At 36.3% G+C, this 15,835-nt stretch overlaps 1 protein-coding gene across 1 annotated transcript; it reads left to right on the top strand.

Moving 5' to 3' along the window:
- The first annotated feature begins 510 nt into the window (after positions 1 to 510).
- Positions 511 to 1,037, top strand: LOC120080248 (uncharacterized). The gene is made up of 2 exons (XM_039034864.1): positions 511 to 861; positions 999 to 1,037. The coding sequence occupies exons 1-2, from the start codon at positions 511 to 513 to the stop codon at positions 1,035 to 1,037; spliced, it is 390 nt and encodes a 129-aa protein (XP_038890792.1).
- Positions 1,038 to 15,835: the final 14,798 nt, after the last annotated feature.

Raw genomic sequence — 15,835 nt, 5'->3', positions numbered from 1 at the left:
GAATCTTGGGTGTGGTTCCTTCAACAATTAAGATGTGCAACCGGACAAGTTCATGATTTGGTTATTGTATCAGATAGACACCTTAGCTAAAAAAAGTCAATTATCACGGTCTTCCCAGAAGCATTTCATGGTATCTGCATCCATCACTTGAAAGCTAATTTATTAGTTAATTTTAAGAATAAAGATATTTTGGATATTTTTGACAAAGCAACCATGGCAAGTTGTGAGTTTGTGTTCAACTACCATTGGAGTCAATTTGCAGGGTATCTAGGTGCACGGAAATAACTAGAAGATATTGGTCTTGAACGGTGGGCTAGGGTGTACCAATGTAATAGAAGGTACAATCAAATGACAAAAAATCTCGCCGAGTGCATAAACAGAGTGTTAAAAGATGCACGACAGTTACCAATCACTTCATTTCTAGACCATATTAGAGGTTAGTTACAAGACTTGTATTACAAACATTGAACAGATGCATCAAATAATACGTCAAGACTATCAGACTATGCGATGGCAATAATTCGTGACGCGACAAACAAAGCGAGCAAACATGAAGTTAGGCCAATTGACCAACATGAGTTTGAGGTGATAGATGGAGGTTTGGGAGGCCGTGTAAATATTCATGCAAGAACATGCACTTGTCGCAAGTTTGATTATTATGAAATCTCTTGTTCACACGCCATTGCTGCATGCAGGGTTCGGAATATTGATTCTACCTCTTTTTGTTCATGGGTATACTCTATTGATGCAATGCTGGCTGCGTATGCTGAACCTATACGACCACTTGGACACTTTTTGGAGTGGAAACAATCATTGGCCTTCGTCGATGTTGAAACATTGCCTCCAAAAAGAGTTCCAAGAGTAGGTCGCCCACAAACAATAAGATTTCATTCTATAGGTGAATTTCATCAAGTCCACAGGTATTTAGATGTGGGCAACGGGGTCACAACAAAACGATATGCAATCAACCTTTGTTGTTTTGTTGTTTTTTTGTGTAGGATAGTATCAGCAACAATGGAAGTACAAGGATCATCTAAGCACTCAAATTCACTAATTTTTGCAAAGTATAAAGCATGCTCTTGTAGAAAACAAGTGAGTTTCAAGACATAGCTCTTATAGAACTTTTTTAAAGCTTCTTCTCCAAATCTTATTGCAGACCACCTCAAGATATTCCCCACTATTCTCTTGGTGCTCTAGATTGAGTTGTGAGACTCAAAACAAACTTGAATCAAGGGATGAAGAAGAAATGTCCACTGCAGAAATCTAGTTGAAGAACTCTTTCTTCAAACCGAATTTTCTCTCAAATTATCTATAGATTGCATGCCTGATTTTCACTCGAATCTCTTCATTATATTGTAGACCAACATGCAAAGGAGAGACTTGCATGAGTTGTAGCTCATGCTTGGAGAAGACAAGGCAAAGAGAATGCATTTTGTGTGAGCACCTTAAGTGATGGATAATGGAAATCTTCTTTTTCCATTTTGTGTGTTTTGTTTTTTTCTTTTTCTATTTTATCATAAAAAAAATTTAATTTTATAAAATCTATTTTAATTTTAAAAATGAAAAAATTTAATTAATTTCATAAATTAATTATTAAATAAAACTTAATTAATTTAATATCAAATATGAAATTAATTTTAACACATATCCATCTTTATATATTTACATCATATTTAAATATATGAATTTTTCTATTCTGTTTAATTCTAAAATTAAACATGTAATTATATCTCATATAATTACTAATTTCTTTAATTCTAATTTAAACGTTTCAAATTAACTTATCACGTTATTCTAGAGCTAGTCCGTTACGAGCTAGTACAGGGACCTCGCGGACCTACAGATCATGGGCTCCAATGATATGAGATTAATTGGCTAAACTCATTAAGCCGAATTAATCCCTATTCGTTAACTAATGGGTTACTCCACTAAAGCTCATAGTTGCACTCCCCTCACTGTAGATAGATTATGTCCACATGATTTAACCATAATTAGTAAGTTGACCCTTCACAGGTTATTTGTAATAACGACTGGGTTAAAAATCTATTTTACCCCCGAGATTACGTCTTATTTCTCAAGTCCCTACCGATCCTCTAATGAATAACTGGTTTCTGATCCAATCACTAAACCAAACTCTCTCAGCCTAGTGAGAGGATGGGGCCCCTCATTCAAGACCTGGATTCAGTACTTGAGAGAACAACCTTTCTCTTATCCCTAAATCGGGTAAGCGTGAACTCAATCTTGCACCCTATGCCCCCAGTTATCTATCCAGTCTTACCCCTGAAATGGGAATCTTATTGAGTTGGCGCTGTTGAGCCAACCCTTATCTATGCAAATCTAAAGGCAATCCCGAATAAATAGGAGTTCATAGTTAGCTCAGGATTAAGATCGAGTTACCTAGGTCATCTAGGTGAAATAGTCAGTCTTATGCAGTAAACAACGTTATAAAGTAAGAGTGACTTATTTCTTGGTCCTGATCTTATGCAAACTTATTGAATAGGACACCCCCACTCCTCATGTCATAACATGTACGAATTAGGATCACATCGTATGTAGCACTTTACAGCTCTTTGTAATAATTACAGAGTAGGCCGCATCCAATGGTGTTACCAGAATAAGGTGCCCAATCTTATTCATGTATTGTAGATCATTTTGACTATTTACTTGAACCTGATCCACTCTTATGTCTCCACATAAAGTTCAAGTACTCATACAATAGTTGATTGGATTTAGACTTTCATACAATTTGTGAAATCAATAACAAGTATATTGATTATATAAAATGTTTATCATTTTACAAACTGTGAATTTTTAGGACATAAAACCCAACAATACTCCCACTTGGACTAAAAACTCAGTGGATCAATATATACAAATATATACAATGTTGAGTTTACATGGAGAGAATAAAATGTACAAATATAATAAACTAGGGCATTATAATACCTATAAATTCTCCCACTTGCCCTAGTGATACAAAACTCGTAGTCCTAGTCCTACTAGGTGACCCTTGAGCACTTTAGCTGAGAGGGCCTTCGTAAATGGATTAGCTAAGTTGTCTTTGGAATCAATCTGAGTGACGATAACGTCTCCTCTGTGTACAATCTCCCTGATGAGATGGTACTTCCATTCAATATGTTTTCCGCTTTTATGGCTTCGTGGATCCTTTGAATTTGCAACTGCTCTACTATTGTCACAATAAAGAGTGATAGGCAGGTGCATATTAGGAACTACTTCTAGATATGTCAGGAACTTTCTGAGCCATACTGCTTCTTTTGCTGCTTCACTTGTAGCTACATACTCAGCTTCCATTGTGGAGTCTGCAATACAACTCTGTTTGATGCTTCTCCACACAATCGCTCATTCGTTAAGAGTGAAAACTGACCTCGAAGTTGGTTTCCTTGAATCAATATCGGTTTGAAAGTCAGAATCAGTGTATCCAGTAAGGATCAGATCCTTAGAACCATACACAAGCATATAATCTCTCGTTCTTCGAAGATACTTGAGAATGTTTTTAATAGCAGTCCAATGGTCATGATCAAGATTGGACTGAAATCTGCTGACAATTCCTATGGCATAGTATATATCGGGATGAGTACACAACTTTGCATACATTAAACTCCCAACTGTAGATGCATATGGAATTCGATTCATCTTCTCAACTTCTTGAGGTGTCTTAGGACTATGTTCCTTAGACAAGTGAATTCCATGCCTAAAATGTAAAAATCCTTTCTTGGAATTTTGCATTTTATACCTAGGCAACATCTTGTCTATATAAGATGATTGAGATAAAGTTAATGTTCTGTTCTTGCGATTCCAAACTATTTGGATTCCAAGAACATACTGCTTCTCCCAAATCTTTCATTTGGAATTGTGAAGCCAATCATCTCTAATGTCAGCTAGATATTCTACCTCATCCCCAATGAGTAGAATATCATCAACATACAACACCAGAAAAGCGATAGTTTTGTTGACGATTTTCTTGTATACATATGGTTCGTCAACATTTTGTTCAAAGCCATAAGATTTTATCACAATGTCAAATCTCATATTCCAGGATCTAGAAGATTGTTTTAATCCATAAATGGATTGATTAAGCTTGCAAATCTTTTTCTCTTGACCCTGCTGTATGAACCCTTCTGGTTGAGACATATAGATACTCTCTTCAAAATAGCCATTCAGAAAAGCTGTCTTGACATCCATTTTTCATATTTCATAATCATAAAATGTGGCTATGGACAAGAGTATTCTAATAGACTTTATCATGGCAAGTGGAGAGAAGCTTTCTTCAAAACCTAACCTCTCTCTTTGCGTAAACCCTTTTTCCATAAGTCTAGCTTTGTAGGTCTATACCTTACTAGCTTGGACTCGTTTTCTCTTATAGATCCACTTACAATTGATGGGTTTTACCCCTTCAGGTTGATCTACAAGATCCTAGACAGAATCGAAATACATAGATTCCATTTCAAGGTTCATGGCTTTAATCCATTAGTCTTTGTCCACATCATTCATTGCTTGATTAAAACACAATGGATCCTCTAAACCATCATCTGGTATGATGACTTGAGTTTCAGTTAAACCCATGTATCGGTTAGGCTGTTGCATAACCGCCCACTACGATGAGGCATTCCCAACTCTTTAGAAGGATGTGGAGTATCAGTTTCATCAACAACTCTTGTTGATGGACCTGCTCTATCAACAATTCTTATTGAAGGACCTTCTTGATCAACAATGCTTGTTGATTCATTTGTCATTTCTTTGGACATTTCTTCTATTATTAGCTTACTGCGAGGTTGATGGTTCTTTATAGGAAGATTGCATTTGTCGATACAATTACTTTATCTTCCTGAGGATCATAAAAGAAACCACCTTTTGTTTCTTTTGGGTAGCCAACAAATAGGCATACTTTTGAACGGTGTTCCAGCTTTTTAGGATTTTGTACCAACACACGTGTTGGACAACCCCAAATCCTGAAGTGACGTAAATTTCCTTTACGTCCCATCCAGAGCTCATAAGGTGTTTTAGAAATGCTTTTCGAGGGAACTGTGTTCAAAATGTACACCGCAGTCCTAACTGCGTATCCCTAAAAAGAATTTGGTAATTGAGCGTAACTCATCATGGAGCGAACCATGTCCAACAAGGTTCTGTTTCTCCTTTCTGCCACACCGTTCTGCTGAGGTGTACCAGGGGCTGTGAGTTGAGACTGAATTTCATGTTCTATTAAATAGTTATGAAATTCTATGTCGATATACTCACCACCTCGATTCGATCGAAGTGTTTTAATCTTTTTACCTAATTGGTTTTCAACCTCAACCTTATACTCTTTGAACTTTTCAAAAGTTTCGGACTTTTGGCGCATTAGGTAAACATGCCCATACCTGGAATAATCATCTATAAAACTGATGAAATATTCATACCTTCCTCTCGCTCTAACATTTAGAGGCCCATAAAGGTCTGAGTGAATCAGCTATAGGGGTTCTTTGGCTCTAAGATTTTTTTCCAGAAAAAGATCTTTCTGTCATTTTACCCTCGAGACAGGACTCACAAGGTGGTAAAGAACTGTCTTCTAACTTATTTAAATGATCATTCTTAACCAATCTCTGAATCCTGTTAAGATTTATGTGACCAAGTCTCATGTGCCAAAGATAGGCATTAGGAGAAATCTTCCTCTTCTTATAAGTCCTAGCAGTTTTAAACATCTCTATATTCAAAACAGCTTTGACCTCAGTTGGTTTTAACATGTACAAGTTATTTTCTAATTTTGCATAGCAAATCTGTTTATTTCCCATTTTGATGAACACTTTACCATTTTCAGAATAAACTTTATAGTTTTGTTCTAGCAAACAAGAGACATAAATTAGATTCCTTTTCATAGAAGGAATATAATATACATTTTTCAAATAAATGTACTTATTTCCTATAAATAACTTCATATCTCCCACTACTTTGGTTGAAACAATCTCTCCGGTCCCTATCTTAAAGATTTTTTCACCTTCTATCAACTGTCTTCAGGAACTTGTTTCCTGTGAGATTGTACATACATGATTAGCGGCACCTGAATCAATTATCCAAATTTTATCGTTTTCCACTAAACATGCTTCAATAACAAGTAAATCATATTTATCTTGTTATTTGAATTCAGCATTCTCATCTACATAATTCATAATTTTAGATGAGTTGGGAGATAGAAGACAATCCTATGTTAAAACTCTTTTAGTGTAATCATCAACTAGTAATTTGTTTGTCGATTTGATTTTAATGTTATATAAGTCGGAAGTGAATATTCTATAATTCGACATGCTGATAAAATTCAAATAAATTCTAATTAGCAAATTGTAAGTAAATCTAAAATCAAGTTTTAGGAAAAAGTAATAATGTACCCATAACCATTATTTATTTACAATGATATTTTAATGAGTCAGAGTATGTGCTACTGTGGGGCAGTCAGATACTCCTTCACTAAAACAAACAATTTTGACCAAACACTATCTCCGGAATAACTCTTATTCCTATAGTTGTTTAGTTATCGTTTTCGGTCAAGATCTTTACTAACAACTTAGTAATTCTTGTGAGTGTGACCCACCATTTTCATATCTTATAGAATGGTATGAAATTGCCTCCAAAATAGAAGACAATATCCAAGACGAAACTATACGACCCTATTCATTTTACTGAAGCCTAGGTTGTTCCAAATCCCATGTTACAACCCTCCGTGGGGATAGTTGTCGCTAAACGACTAGCAAAGGGCCGCTTAAAGCTAACCAGCAGGCGCAACATAGGAATCTCACGGTTCATACTAATGGAGGAGACCGTAGGATATATTGACATATACCCTTCACCCACTTACTATGAACTACTGGTGATGTAAATTTAGCTATAAAAACTTGATGACTAAAATTATGTGGACGCAATGCACGATGCATGTCTTAAGTTATGAATTTATTATCATGCATCGGTGGTCATGCGTTGAACGAAAATATGCATTACTCTTATATGCGATGACCATGCGTTCCTGCCACAAGTTTTCTTGTGCTCGCGCCAAATATAACACGAACGCAAGTTTCTCGGGTGATCCAAGGTCGAACTCAGAGACTTGTGCTAAGTGTATGCGGTGATGTGTTTGTGGCGGATGAATAATGATGGGGGTAGAATGATGGGGGTAGGGGGGGGGGGGGGGGGGTTTGGGTATAAGCTAATAAACTACTCCTACTCCTAACTAACAGACAAAGCAGTGGGAATATGAATGAGAGATAGAGACAGGAAAACTGTTGATGCGTAGTAAAATGCATGGAAAATAGATAAAATGTGAGGATGTCTTCATCGCAATCCTAAGCTTGACCGCAAGGGCAACCTTAGCCAACACAAGCTATGCAATCATGCTACATACACTTAAGCCTAATTCTAGGACTCATGTGATGTATATGCGACGGTGTCGAGAGGCCTTATTTCTAAGTCTCTATTCCTACTCATGTGCTCCCACGCATAAACAAGATGACCACATACCACCGTATCCTACCTCTGGATGCATGCAATATCCCATCTGTAGGGTGCATACACTGTGTAATAGCAAACGAAGCTTATCTCTAAGTTTCCCATTCTTGCTTATGCGTTCCCATCCACTCTCTCTAGTCTTAGATTTGGTTTTTAGACTACTCTCCCAAGTATGCCTAAATGATGAATGATGTGCTCATAAGACAAGGTAATCGCATAAACTTGACTGACGTAAGATTATTCCTATCTCTAGTAAACACTTGCTTACATTGCTTAATGCGACCAACCGCTTACCCTTCTGGGTAGTTAGTTGTTGCTGACTTTACTCATAGACAAGCATTGCGTCTGCCTATAGACAGACGTTGCTACAGTTCACACTAAGCAAATAAGGTTTTCTCACTACACTCACGCAACGCACATCTCCTGGTGGTTTGCTACATGCTTCATATTCCTATGTCGCATGACTAAGTATGCGATACTCTAGCAATCTCACTAAGTGATGCAATGAAAGTTAAGGATGCTAAGTAAAGGAAGATGGAGATGGAATCGAAGGAACTATAGAAATGCATTGATCACAAAATGTATTAATTTCTTAAGCCAAAATGTAATACAATACAATATAAGAAAAGAAGAGAAAATGAAAGGACCAGTTGGAAGCAATGTCTCGCTTCCAGCAGATGTGTGTCAAGGCTGCCGGTGGTGCCATGGATGGGTGGTGGAGCAGACTCTCTCGAGCTCTAACTTCGGTGAAGGCTCCGGTCGTCACTCGAAATGGATGAAGGAGATGAAGAACTCTCAAGCTTTCTTCTCACGCGTTCGTCTAGATCACAAGGATCCACTCGAAGGTAGAAACTTGGATAAAATGAAATTCTACTCAGCGGCTTCAATTTATAGAGCTTAATCGCCGACAACATTAATGGACCTGCTCTGATTCTGACATTCGCGGTGTGATGGTTCTTTTCTGAATCTCTGCTACTAACGGCGTGGTAGGTGAAATGTCAACATCATTTTTTGATACTCCTGAGATATACGTTCATGTTACATTTCACTAACCTTGTGTTTCATCCTTCTATTATGGTTATCGTCATGTAGCCGTAATGTCCTTGTGATGATTGCATTCGCTCGATGACCACAACTTCTCAGCGATGATCGCATTCGCTTGATGATTGCACTTCTATGTGATGGACGCATGCGGTTGATGGCCGCAACATCCATGCGTCGAATGTATGCGTTCGCCTTTGCGATGGAGAAATTCTCTGCATGCGGTAGTCTTTGTGATAGCCCAGCTTCCGCGTATGCATTCGCTTCCTACGTTAGCTACAAAGATAGACAATTGAATGCATAATAATGCATAATAGTGGGTTAGCTGAGATTCTTAATGCCGAACGACGAAAACTCATTTCTCATGAATTTTTAACATATTCGTCGCATATTTCACTTAACAATCCTCATAATTCTAAATAAAAGGCCTAAGATGACGTGCATTTCTACCCGTCATCAACTACTTCCTCCGTTTTCCTTGATATTGACTCATACAAAACACTCTCTGTAGGGAGGCCACTTTTAGGGTGACACGAAGCGTCATATGAATCTCACGATGTAAACTATGTGGAGACGTGATAGTTGAAATCTATTTATCGTGTAATAGACTTATGTTTGAACAACTTCCTCTTATTTATCGAAATCTAGATTTAAGCTAAAAAATTACTTTCCGTAGGGAGGTCACTTCCAGAGTGACACGAAGTATCACTTAAATCTGGATTGTGAACTCTTAGAGACGTGAGAGCTATAAATAACGTATCGTATATATTATTAATCTCCCACTAAAGTTTTCTAATAACTTTATCATATAGAAGCTATTAAACTACCACTGAAGTGTTCTATTTTGGGTAGATTTATACTTAGGTTTTTTTTCGGCTAATAAAACAACCCTAAGTCTATGTGGTTTATCCAAGTATAACTCTTATAATTGGATTTTAACCTATGATGTCTAGGTGATAAACCATTTTATTACCTCATATCACTCATGTATGCTCATAAAATCGGTTACCAACACTCAATAATTTGGCCATAATCCCCAGGTAGGAGATGTTCCGTAAACTGTCAACTTAAGTACCCTCAACCTTAGACAGGATTATATACTGATGAGTTTGTAACCTAGGTTTTATAAGTTTTAACAATTAAAATAGGTGTTCAACCTACGTGAGCGTACGATTGTTGATTACGGATTTTAAATGTCTAACCCAATTTTATAATACTTTATAAAAATTTAGACATGCTAAACATCCATAACGTACATGAGACATTCAAATTTTAATATAACATTTATATTAAATACAAGAAACCCTAACATGCATACTATATATGATAACAATTATAACATACTTTCAATGCATGTAACATGCTTCCTATGGTGGGATTTTAAATCTAAATGGCATACTATATGCACATACAAGATTTATTTAATTATAACATACATCAAATGCATAAATAATTAAACATAGACTAATATGGTTTTAGTTTTGGCAAAAACAAGCAAACAGAAGCCTAACTATTACAAATCAACTTCAAAACCGTCTTTGAACTGCTTGAATCGCTCCAAACCGAACCCAAGCATCTTGAACTGGACTGGATGAGTTTGAACCAAACCGTCAAATTCTGAACCGGACCACCCAAAACCACTTTGAGGCTGAACTGGATTGAACCTTGAGAAAACCGGTCGAACCGGCTACTCTCGGTCCAACCTCAAAGTCTTGCAAAGGCAGATCGTGTAGCGCTGAAGGCTATCGTCTAGCTTCATCGCCTTGTGTTGTGAAAGGGCTACATGATCTCTTAGTGTTTGCCTCAACTAAATGATCATTTAGCTTTATCGCATAAAACTAGATGATTGCTTAGTGTCAGCCGAAGTTAAATGATCACTTAGCTCTATCGTATAGAACTAGACGATTGCTCAGCTCCATTGCTTAGTTATCGCTGAATTCTATTGTATAGAACTAAACAATCGTTTAACACCATCGTCTAGTGCTTCATGTCATTGTTTAGTATCCACCGTAGCTACACGATCGCTTAGCTCCATCATATAAAACATCATCGTGTCACTTAGCATTTCGTCTACACGATCGCTTAGCTCCACATCTAAATGATCGCTCAGTGCGATCGCGTAGCACTTCATCGCATCGTAGCTAAACAATCGTGTAGTACCATCGTATAGTAAATTCAACGTATCGTTTAGTTCCCACACAAAAACTAAACGATCGCTTAATGCTATCGTATAGCAAATTGAACGCATCGTTTAGCTCCTGCAGGTACACGATCGTCTAGCATTCAACATCACAACGACCAGTGCCCATTTCTATACGATCGTCTAGCTTTTCTTCTCATCATGTAGCATTTGAAGCTAGACGATCGCTTAGCAACTTAACTTTAACAACGATTTTGAGCAGAAGCTGGAAAAACTAGAATAGTAGCTCGACCTCCTTAACTTGTTTCTTCAATTACATCTTAATTTCGACTCTAATGACTCCAAACAAATTACAAACTCTTGCTAACACATAAAATCTCATAAAAAAAGAGTCAATTACAAATTTAAATGAGAAATTAAAGAGAATTAAAATGAGAAATTAAAGAGAATTAAAATGCCAAAACTCAGAAAACCATATCAGTGCATCAGTTTCATATTTCTCATATAAAACACCCACCAAACCAAAGTTAAACCGAATTGAATGCTTATATGATGCTCTGATATCAATTGTAGGATAGTATCAACAACAGCGGAAGTACAAGGATCATCTAAGCACTCAAATTCACTAATTTTGACAAAGTATAAAGCATGCTCTTGCAGAAAACAAGTGAGTTTCAAGACATACCTCTTGTAGAACTTCTTCAAAGCTCCTTCTCCAACTGCTATCTTCTTCAAATCTTGTTACAGACCACCTCAAGATCTTCCCCACTATTCTTTTGGTATTCTAGATTGAGTTGTGAAACTCAAAACAATCTTGAATCAAAGGATGAAGGAGAAATTCCCACTGTAGAAATCTAGTTGAAAAACTCTTTCTTCAAACCGAATTTTCTCTCAAATTATCTATAGATTGCATGCCTGATTTTCACTCCAATCTCTTCATTATATTGTAGATCAACATGCAAAAGAGAGGCTTGCATGAGTTGCAGCTCATGCTTGGAGAAGACAAGGCAAAGAGAATGCATTTTGTGTGAGCACCTTAAGTGATGGATAATGGAAAATCTTCTTTTTCCATTTTGTGTGTTTTGTTTTTTTCTTTTTCAATTTTATCATAAAATCAAATTTTAATTTTATAAAATCTATTTTGATTTTAAAAATGAAAAAATTTAATTAATTTCATAAATTAATTATTAAATAATACTTAATTAATTTAATATCAAATATGAAATTAATTTTAACACATATCCATCTTTATATATTTAAATCATATTTAAACATATAAATTCTCTTATTCCATTTAATTCTAAAATTAAACATGTAATTATATCTCATATAATTATTAATTCCCTTAATTCTAATTTAAATGTTTCAAATTAACTTATCACGCTATTCTAGAGCTAGTCCATGGACCTACAGATTATGGGCTCCAACGATTTGAGATTAATTGGCTAAACTCATTAGACCAAATTAATCCCCATTCTTTAACTAATGGGTCACTCTACTAAAGCTCATAGTTGCAATCCTCTTACTGTAGATATATTATGTCCACATGATTTAACCATAATCAGCAAGTCGACCCTTCAAGGGTTGTTCGTAATAACGGCTTGGTCAAAAATCTGTTTTACCTTCGAGATTACGTCTTATTCCTCAAGTCCCTACGGATCTTCTAATGAACAACTGGTTTGTGATCTAATTACTAAGCCAAACTCTCTCAGCTCAGTGAAAGGGTGGGGCCCCTCGTTCAAGACCTAGATTCAGTACTTGAGAGAACAACCTTTCTCCTATCCCTAAATTGGGTAGGCGTGAACTCCATCTTGCACCCTATGTCCCTAGCTATCTATCCGATCTTACCCCTGAAATTGGAGTCTTATTGAGCCTGTGCGTTGAGCCAACCCTCACCTATGCAAATCTAAGGGCAATCCTGAATTAATTACAAAAAAGTTTATAAAGTTCTAAAACAATGCTCAATTTGCAAAATCTGAATGGCATATTGTCTACGAAAATATTGCATTCTATCTTGTGTTAAGGTGTCCATTTTGGACCCTATTACATCATATTTGTTGGATTTTATGTCCTAAAACTCGTAGTTTATAAATTAATAAACATATTTTGTTTTATTTTTTGATAAAATTGTTATTGAAATTATAATCTTGAATCCAATAAACTAAGGTCCTAAGGCTATTTAATGTAGTTTGAACTTTATGTAGTGACATAAAGGTGGATCAAGTTCAAATATATAGCCAAAATGGTCTATAGTATATGAATAAGATTGGACGCTTTATTCTGGGGACACTATGGATGTGGTCCATTTTGTAGTTAGTTTAAACGATGTGATCCTAAATTGTTCATGTGAAGACATGAAAGTATGGGTATCCTATGTAAAGAGTTTACATAAGATTGAACCATGAAATAGTTACTTTTTACGTTCTAAATTCCGTTTTATGTATAAAACTGACTATTTCGTTAATTGATGACCTAAGTAACTTAATCTTAATCCTAAGCTAACTATGAACTCCTGTTCACTCGGAATTATCCTTAGATCTGCATAAGTGAGGGCAACTCATTATCGTTGGCCTAATAAGCCTCCCAATTCAGGGGTAAGATCAGGTGGATAGCTGGGAACATAGGGTGCAAGATGGAATTCACTACTACCCGTTATAGGGATAGTAGATAGGTTGACTGAATCTAGGTCTTGAATAAGGGGCCCCACCCTCTCCTTGGCCCGAGAGGGGTTCGGTTTATAGGTTGGACCTTAAACCAATTGTTCATTAGAGGATTAGTGGAACTTAAGGAACAAGATGTAGTCTTAGGGGTAAAACGGTTTTTATGACCCAGTCGAGATTATGAAAAACCTGTGAAAGATTAGTTTATTAATCATAGTTATATCAAATGGACACAAATATATCTATAGTGAGGGGAGTGCAACTATAGGACTATAGTGGAATGACCCCTTAGTTAACAATTGTTGATTATGTCCATCTAAAAGAGTTTTAGCCAACTAATCTCGGATCGTTGGAGCCCATGATCTATAGGTCCATTAGGTTCCCCTACTAGCTCATATGGAATAAACTTAGAACAGTATGATAGATTAATTCGAATTATTCGAATTAGGTGAAGAGAGAGAAACTGACAAGTATATGTGATATAGTGGTCGGTTTTTCAGTTTAGAGATACAACTTTAATATTTAAATGTGATTTAAATATCAAGAATATGAATACGTTCATATTCAAAAGCTTGAAAATAATGGAAATTGTCAAAGATATAAAAAGTCAAAGAGTTGACTTTTGACTTTACAAGTCAAACTTTGACCGACCTTATATTCAAATGTGGTTTGAATTTCGAGAAAATGAATGCGGATTCATGCTCGGGAGGTCAAAATTAGTCGACACGAAAAAAATCATAAAAAGTCAAAATGTTGACTTTTTGGTCAAAGTTTGACTTTGACAAAATGACTATTTTGCCCTTTTACTAAAGTTAGTGGGAAAATCCAAACTTTTGTTGGATAATTTCACTAACAAAATAGTGGGCTAGGTATTGGCTTATAGTGGAGACATTAAACACACTAAGATAGTGGATTCTAGGTGTTGGGTTTCTATGGATTTGTTTCATGCAATTGTTACATGGCTTTTTTCTATAAATTGGGCTTTCAATTTGAATGAAAAAGCTTTTGACATTTTGCCAATTTTAATTTCTAAAATTGGGTTGGAAAAATAAAAACCCAACCTAAAAGAAAAATCCATCTTTTATTTTCCATCTCTTTCTCTCTCTCGGTTTTCTTCATTCCTCGGATCCCACAACACAGTTCTGAGTCTAGAGGATAGTACGTCAACTCTAGTGGTGGTCCGGAAGAGTTTGGGTAGAGATTCAGCGAGGAAAAGCGTTTTTTGGGAGCTTCAAAGGTTGTATGCTTTCCATATTAATTTACTATTTTTTCTTCATTTGCATGCTTATTTCCTTTTAATTAAAAGCAATTAGAGTGTAATTAGATCCTTATTCTGCTGCGTATGTGTCGTGTTCCATCATGTAGTATCAGAGCATGCTTTAATTATAGTCAATTGGTTTTGGTGGGTGTTTTTTTTCCTTTGTATTCAAAGGTTGAATGAAATATGGACTAAAGTGGATTTATTATGATTTTGGCATTGTTTTTATTTAAATTTCTTGTGGAAATTTGTAATTGTTCACATGTTTATGAGCATTAATGTGTGAAAAAGGGTCTGTAAATTTGTTGGAGTCATTAGAGTTTAAACTAGGCCGTAATTGCTTGATTCCGAGAGAGAGGACAACAGCAAAATTGAAGGATTTTTGGCTCATAGACCCGAGAGAAGGCTCCCAAACCTGACTCGAGTAGTGATCCGACCCGGTTCGGAGAAGCCCCGCGTGCACCAGCTGTTGACGAAGTGCTTCGGCCTATTCCACGACCGACCCGATTTCTCCGTCCGAAGCAGCTGCGTGCGTCGCTCGCTCACGACCTGCGTGCCCGTCCGCCGACCCGATTCGCCGCTCGTGATTTTCATTCGACTGGACCCACCTGCGCTTCCATTGACTGCACCAGCGTGTGTTGACCAGTCGGTCCAGACGATCTGGACCGATCCGTTTGACCTAGTTGAGCCGGTTTGATCGGTTCAACTTGGTTTTTAGTGTTTTTAGGCCGGTTTGAGTTGTTTCTGTGCGGTTCTAGATGGTTCAAAGTGTTTGAAGCCATTTTCGGGAAGCTGGTTGCTGATTTCTATAATAAATTAGTTATTTATTTGTTTTTAATGCCAAAATCGGTCCACTTTAGTGTTGTTTACCTATTATGCATGTGATGTATAATGTTGTTTGATTTTGTGTGCATATAGTATGCCATATAGTTTTAAAACCCCACCATAGGAAAAGCATGTGACATGCATTTGTTATATGTTATAAGTGTTATAAAATATATACTATGCATGCTTAGTTTTAATATTAAGTGTTATATTAAAGCATCTTTGTTTGAAGGAAGAATGTTATAGATGAATGCTCTAGGGTTATAATTGTTATAAAATAACCTAGACTTCTAAAATCTATAATAAAGATAAGATGCATGCTCACTTAGGGTTAACCATTGGGCTATCCTATTTTTCATAGAAAATAGGTTGATATCTTGAAAAACCAAAGTTACAAGAAAACTCACCCGGTAAGATCTT

The sequence above is a fragment of the Benincasa hispida genome, chromosome 1, assembly GCF_027475165.1.
Source record: "Benincasa hispida cultivar pf3 chromosome 1, pf3_genome.v1.1, whole genome shotgun sequence".
NCBI classification, from domain to species: Eukaryota; Viridiplantae; Streptophyta; class Magnoliopsida; order Cucurbitales; family Cucurbitaceae; genus Benincasa; species Benincasa hispida.
This window is presented reverse-complemented; position numbering and strand designations above follow the sequence as displayed.

Bases quoted from the DNA above. Each gene is read 5' to 3' on its own strand.
- LOC120080248 (XM_039034864.1), top strand. From the start codon at position 511: ATGGCAATAATTCGTGACGCGACAAACAAAGCGAGCAAACATGAAGTT. The intron at 862-998 runs GTAGGTCGCCCA...TTTTTTGTGTAG, and splicing joins CTCCAAAAAGAGTTCCAAGA to GATAGTATCAGCAACAATGG.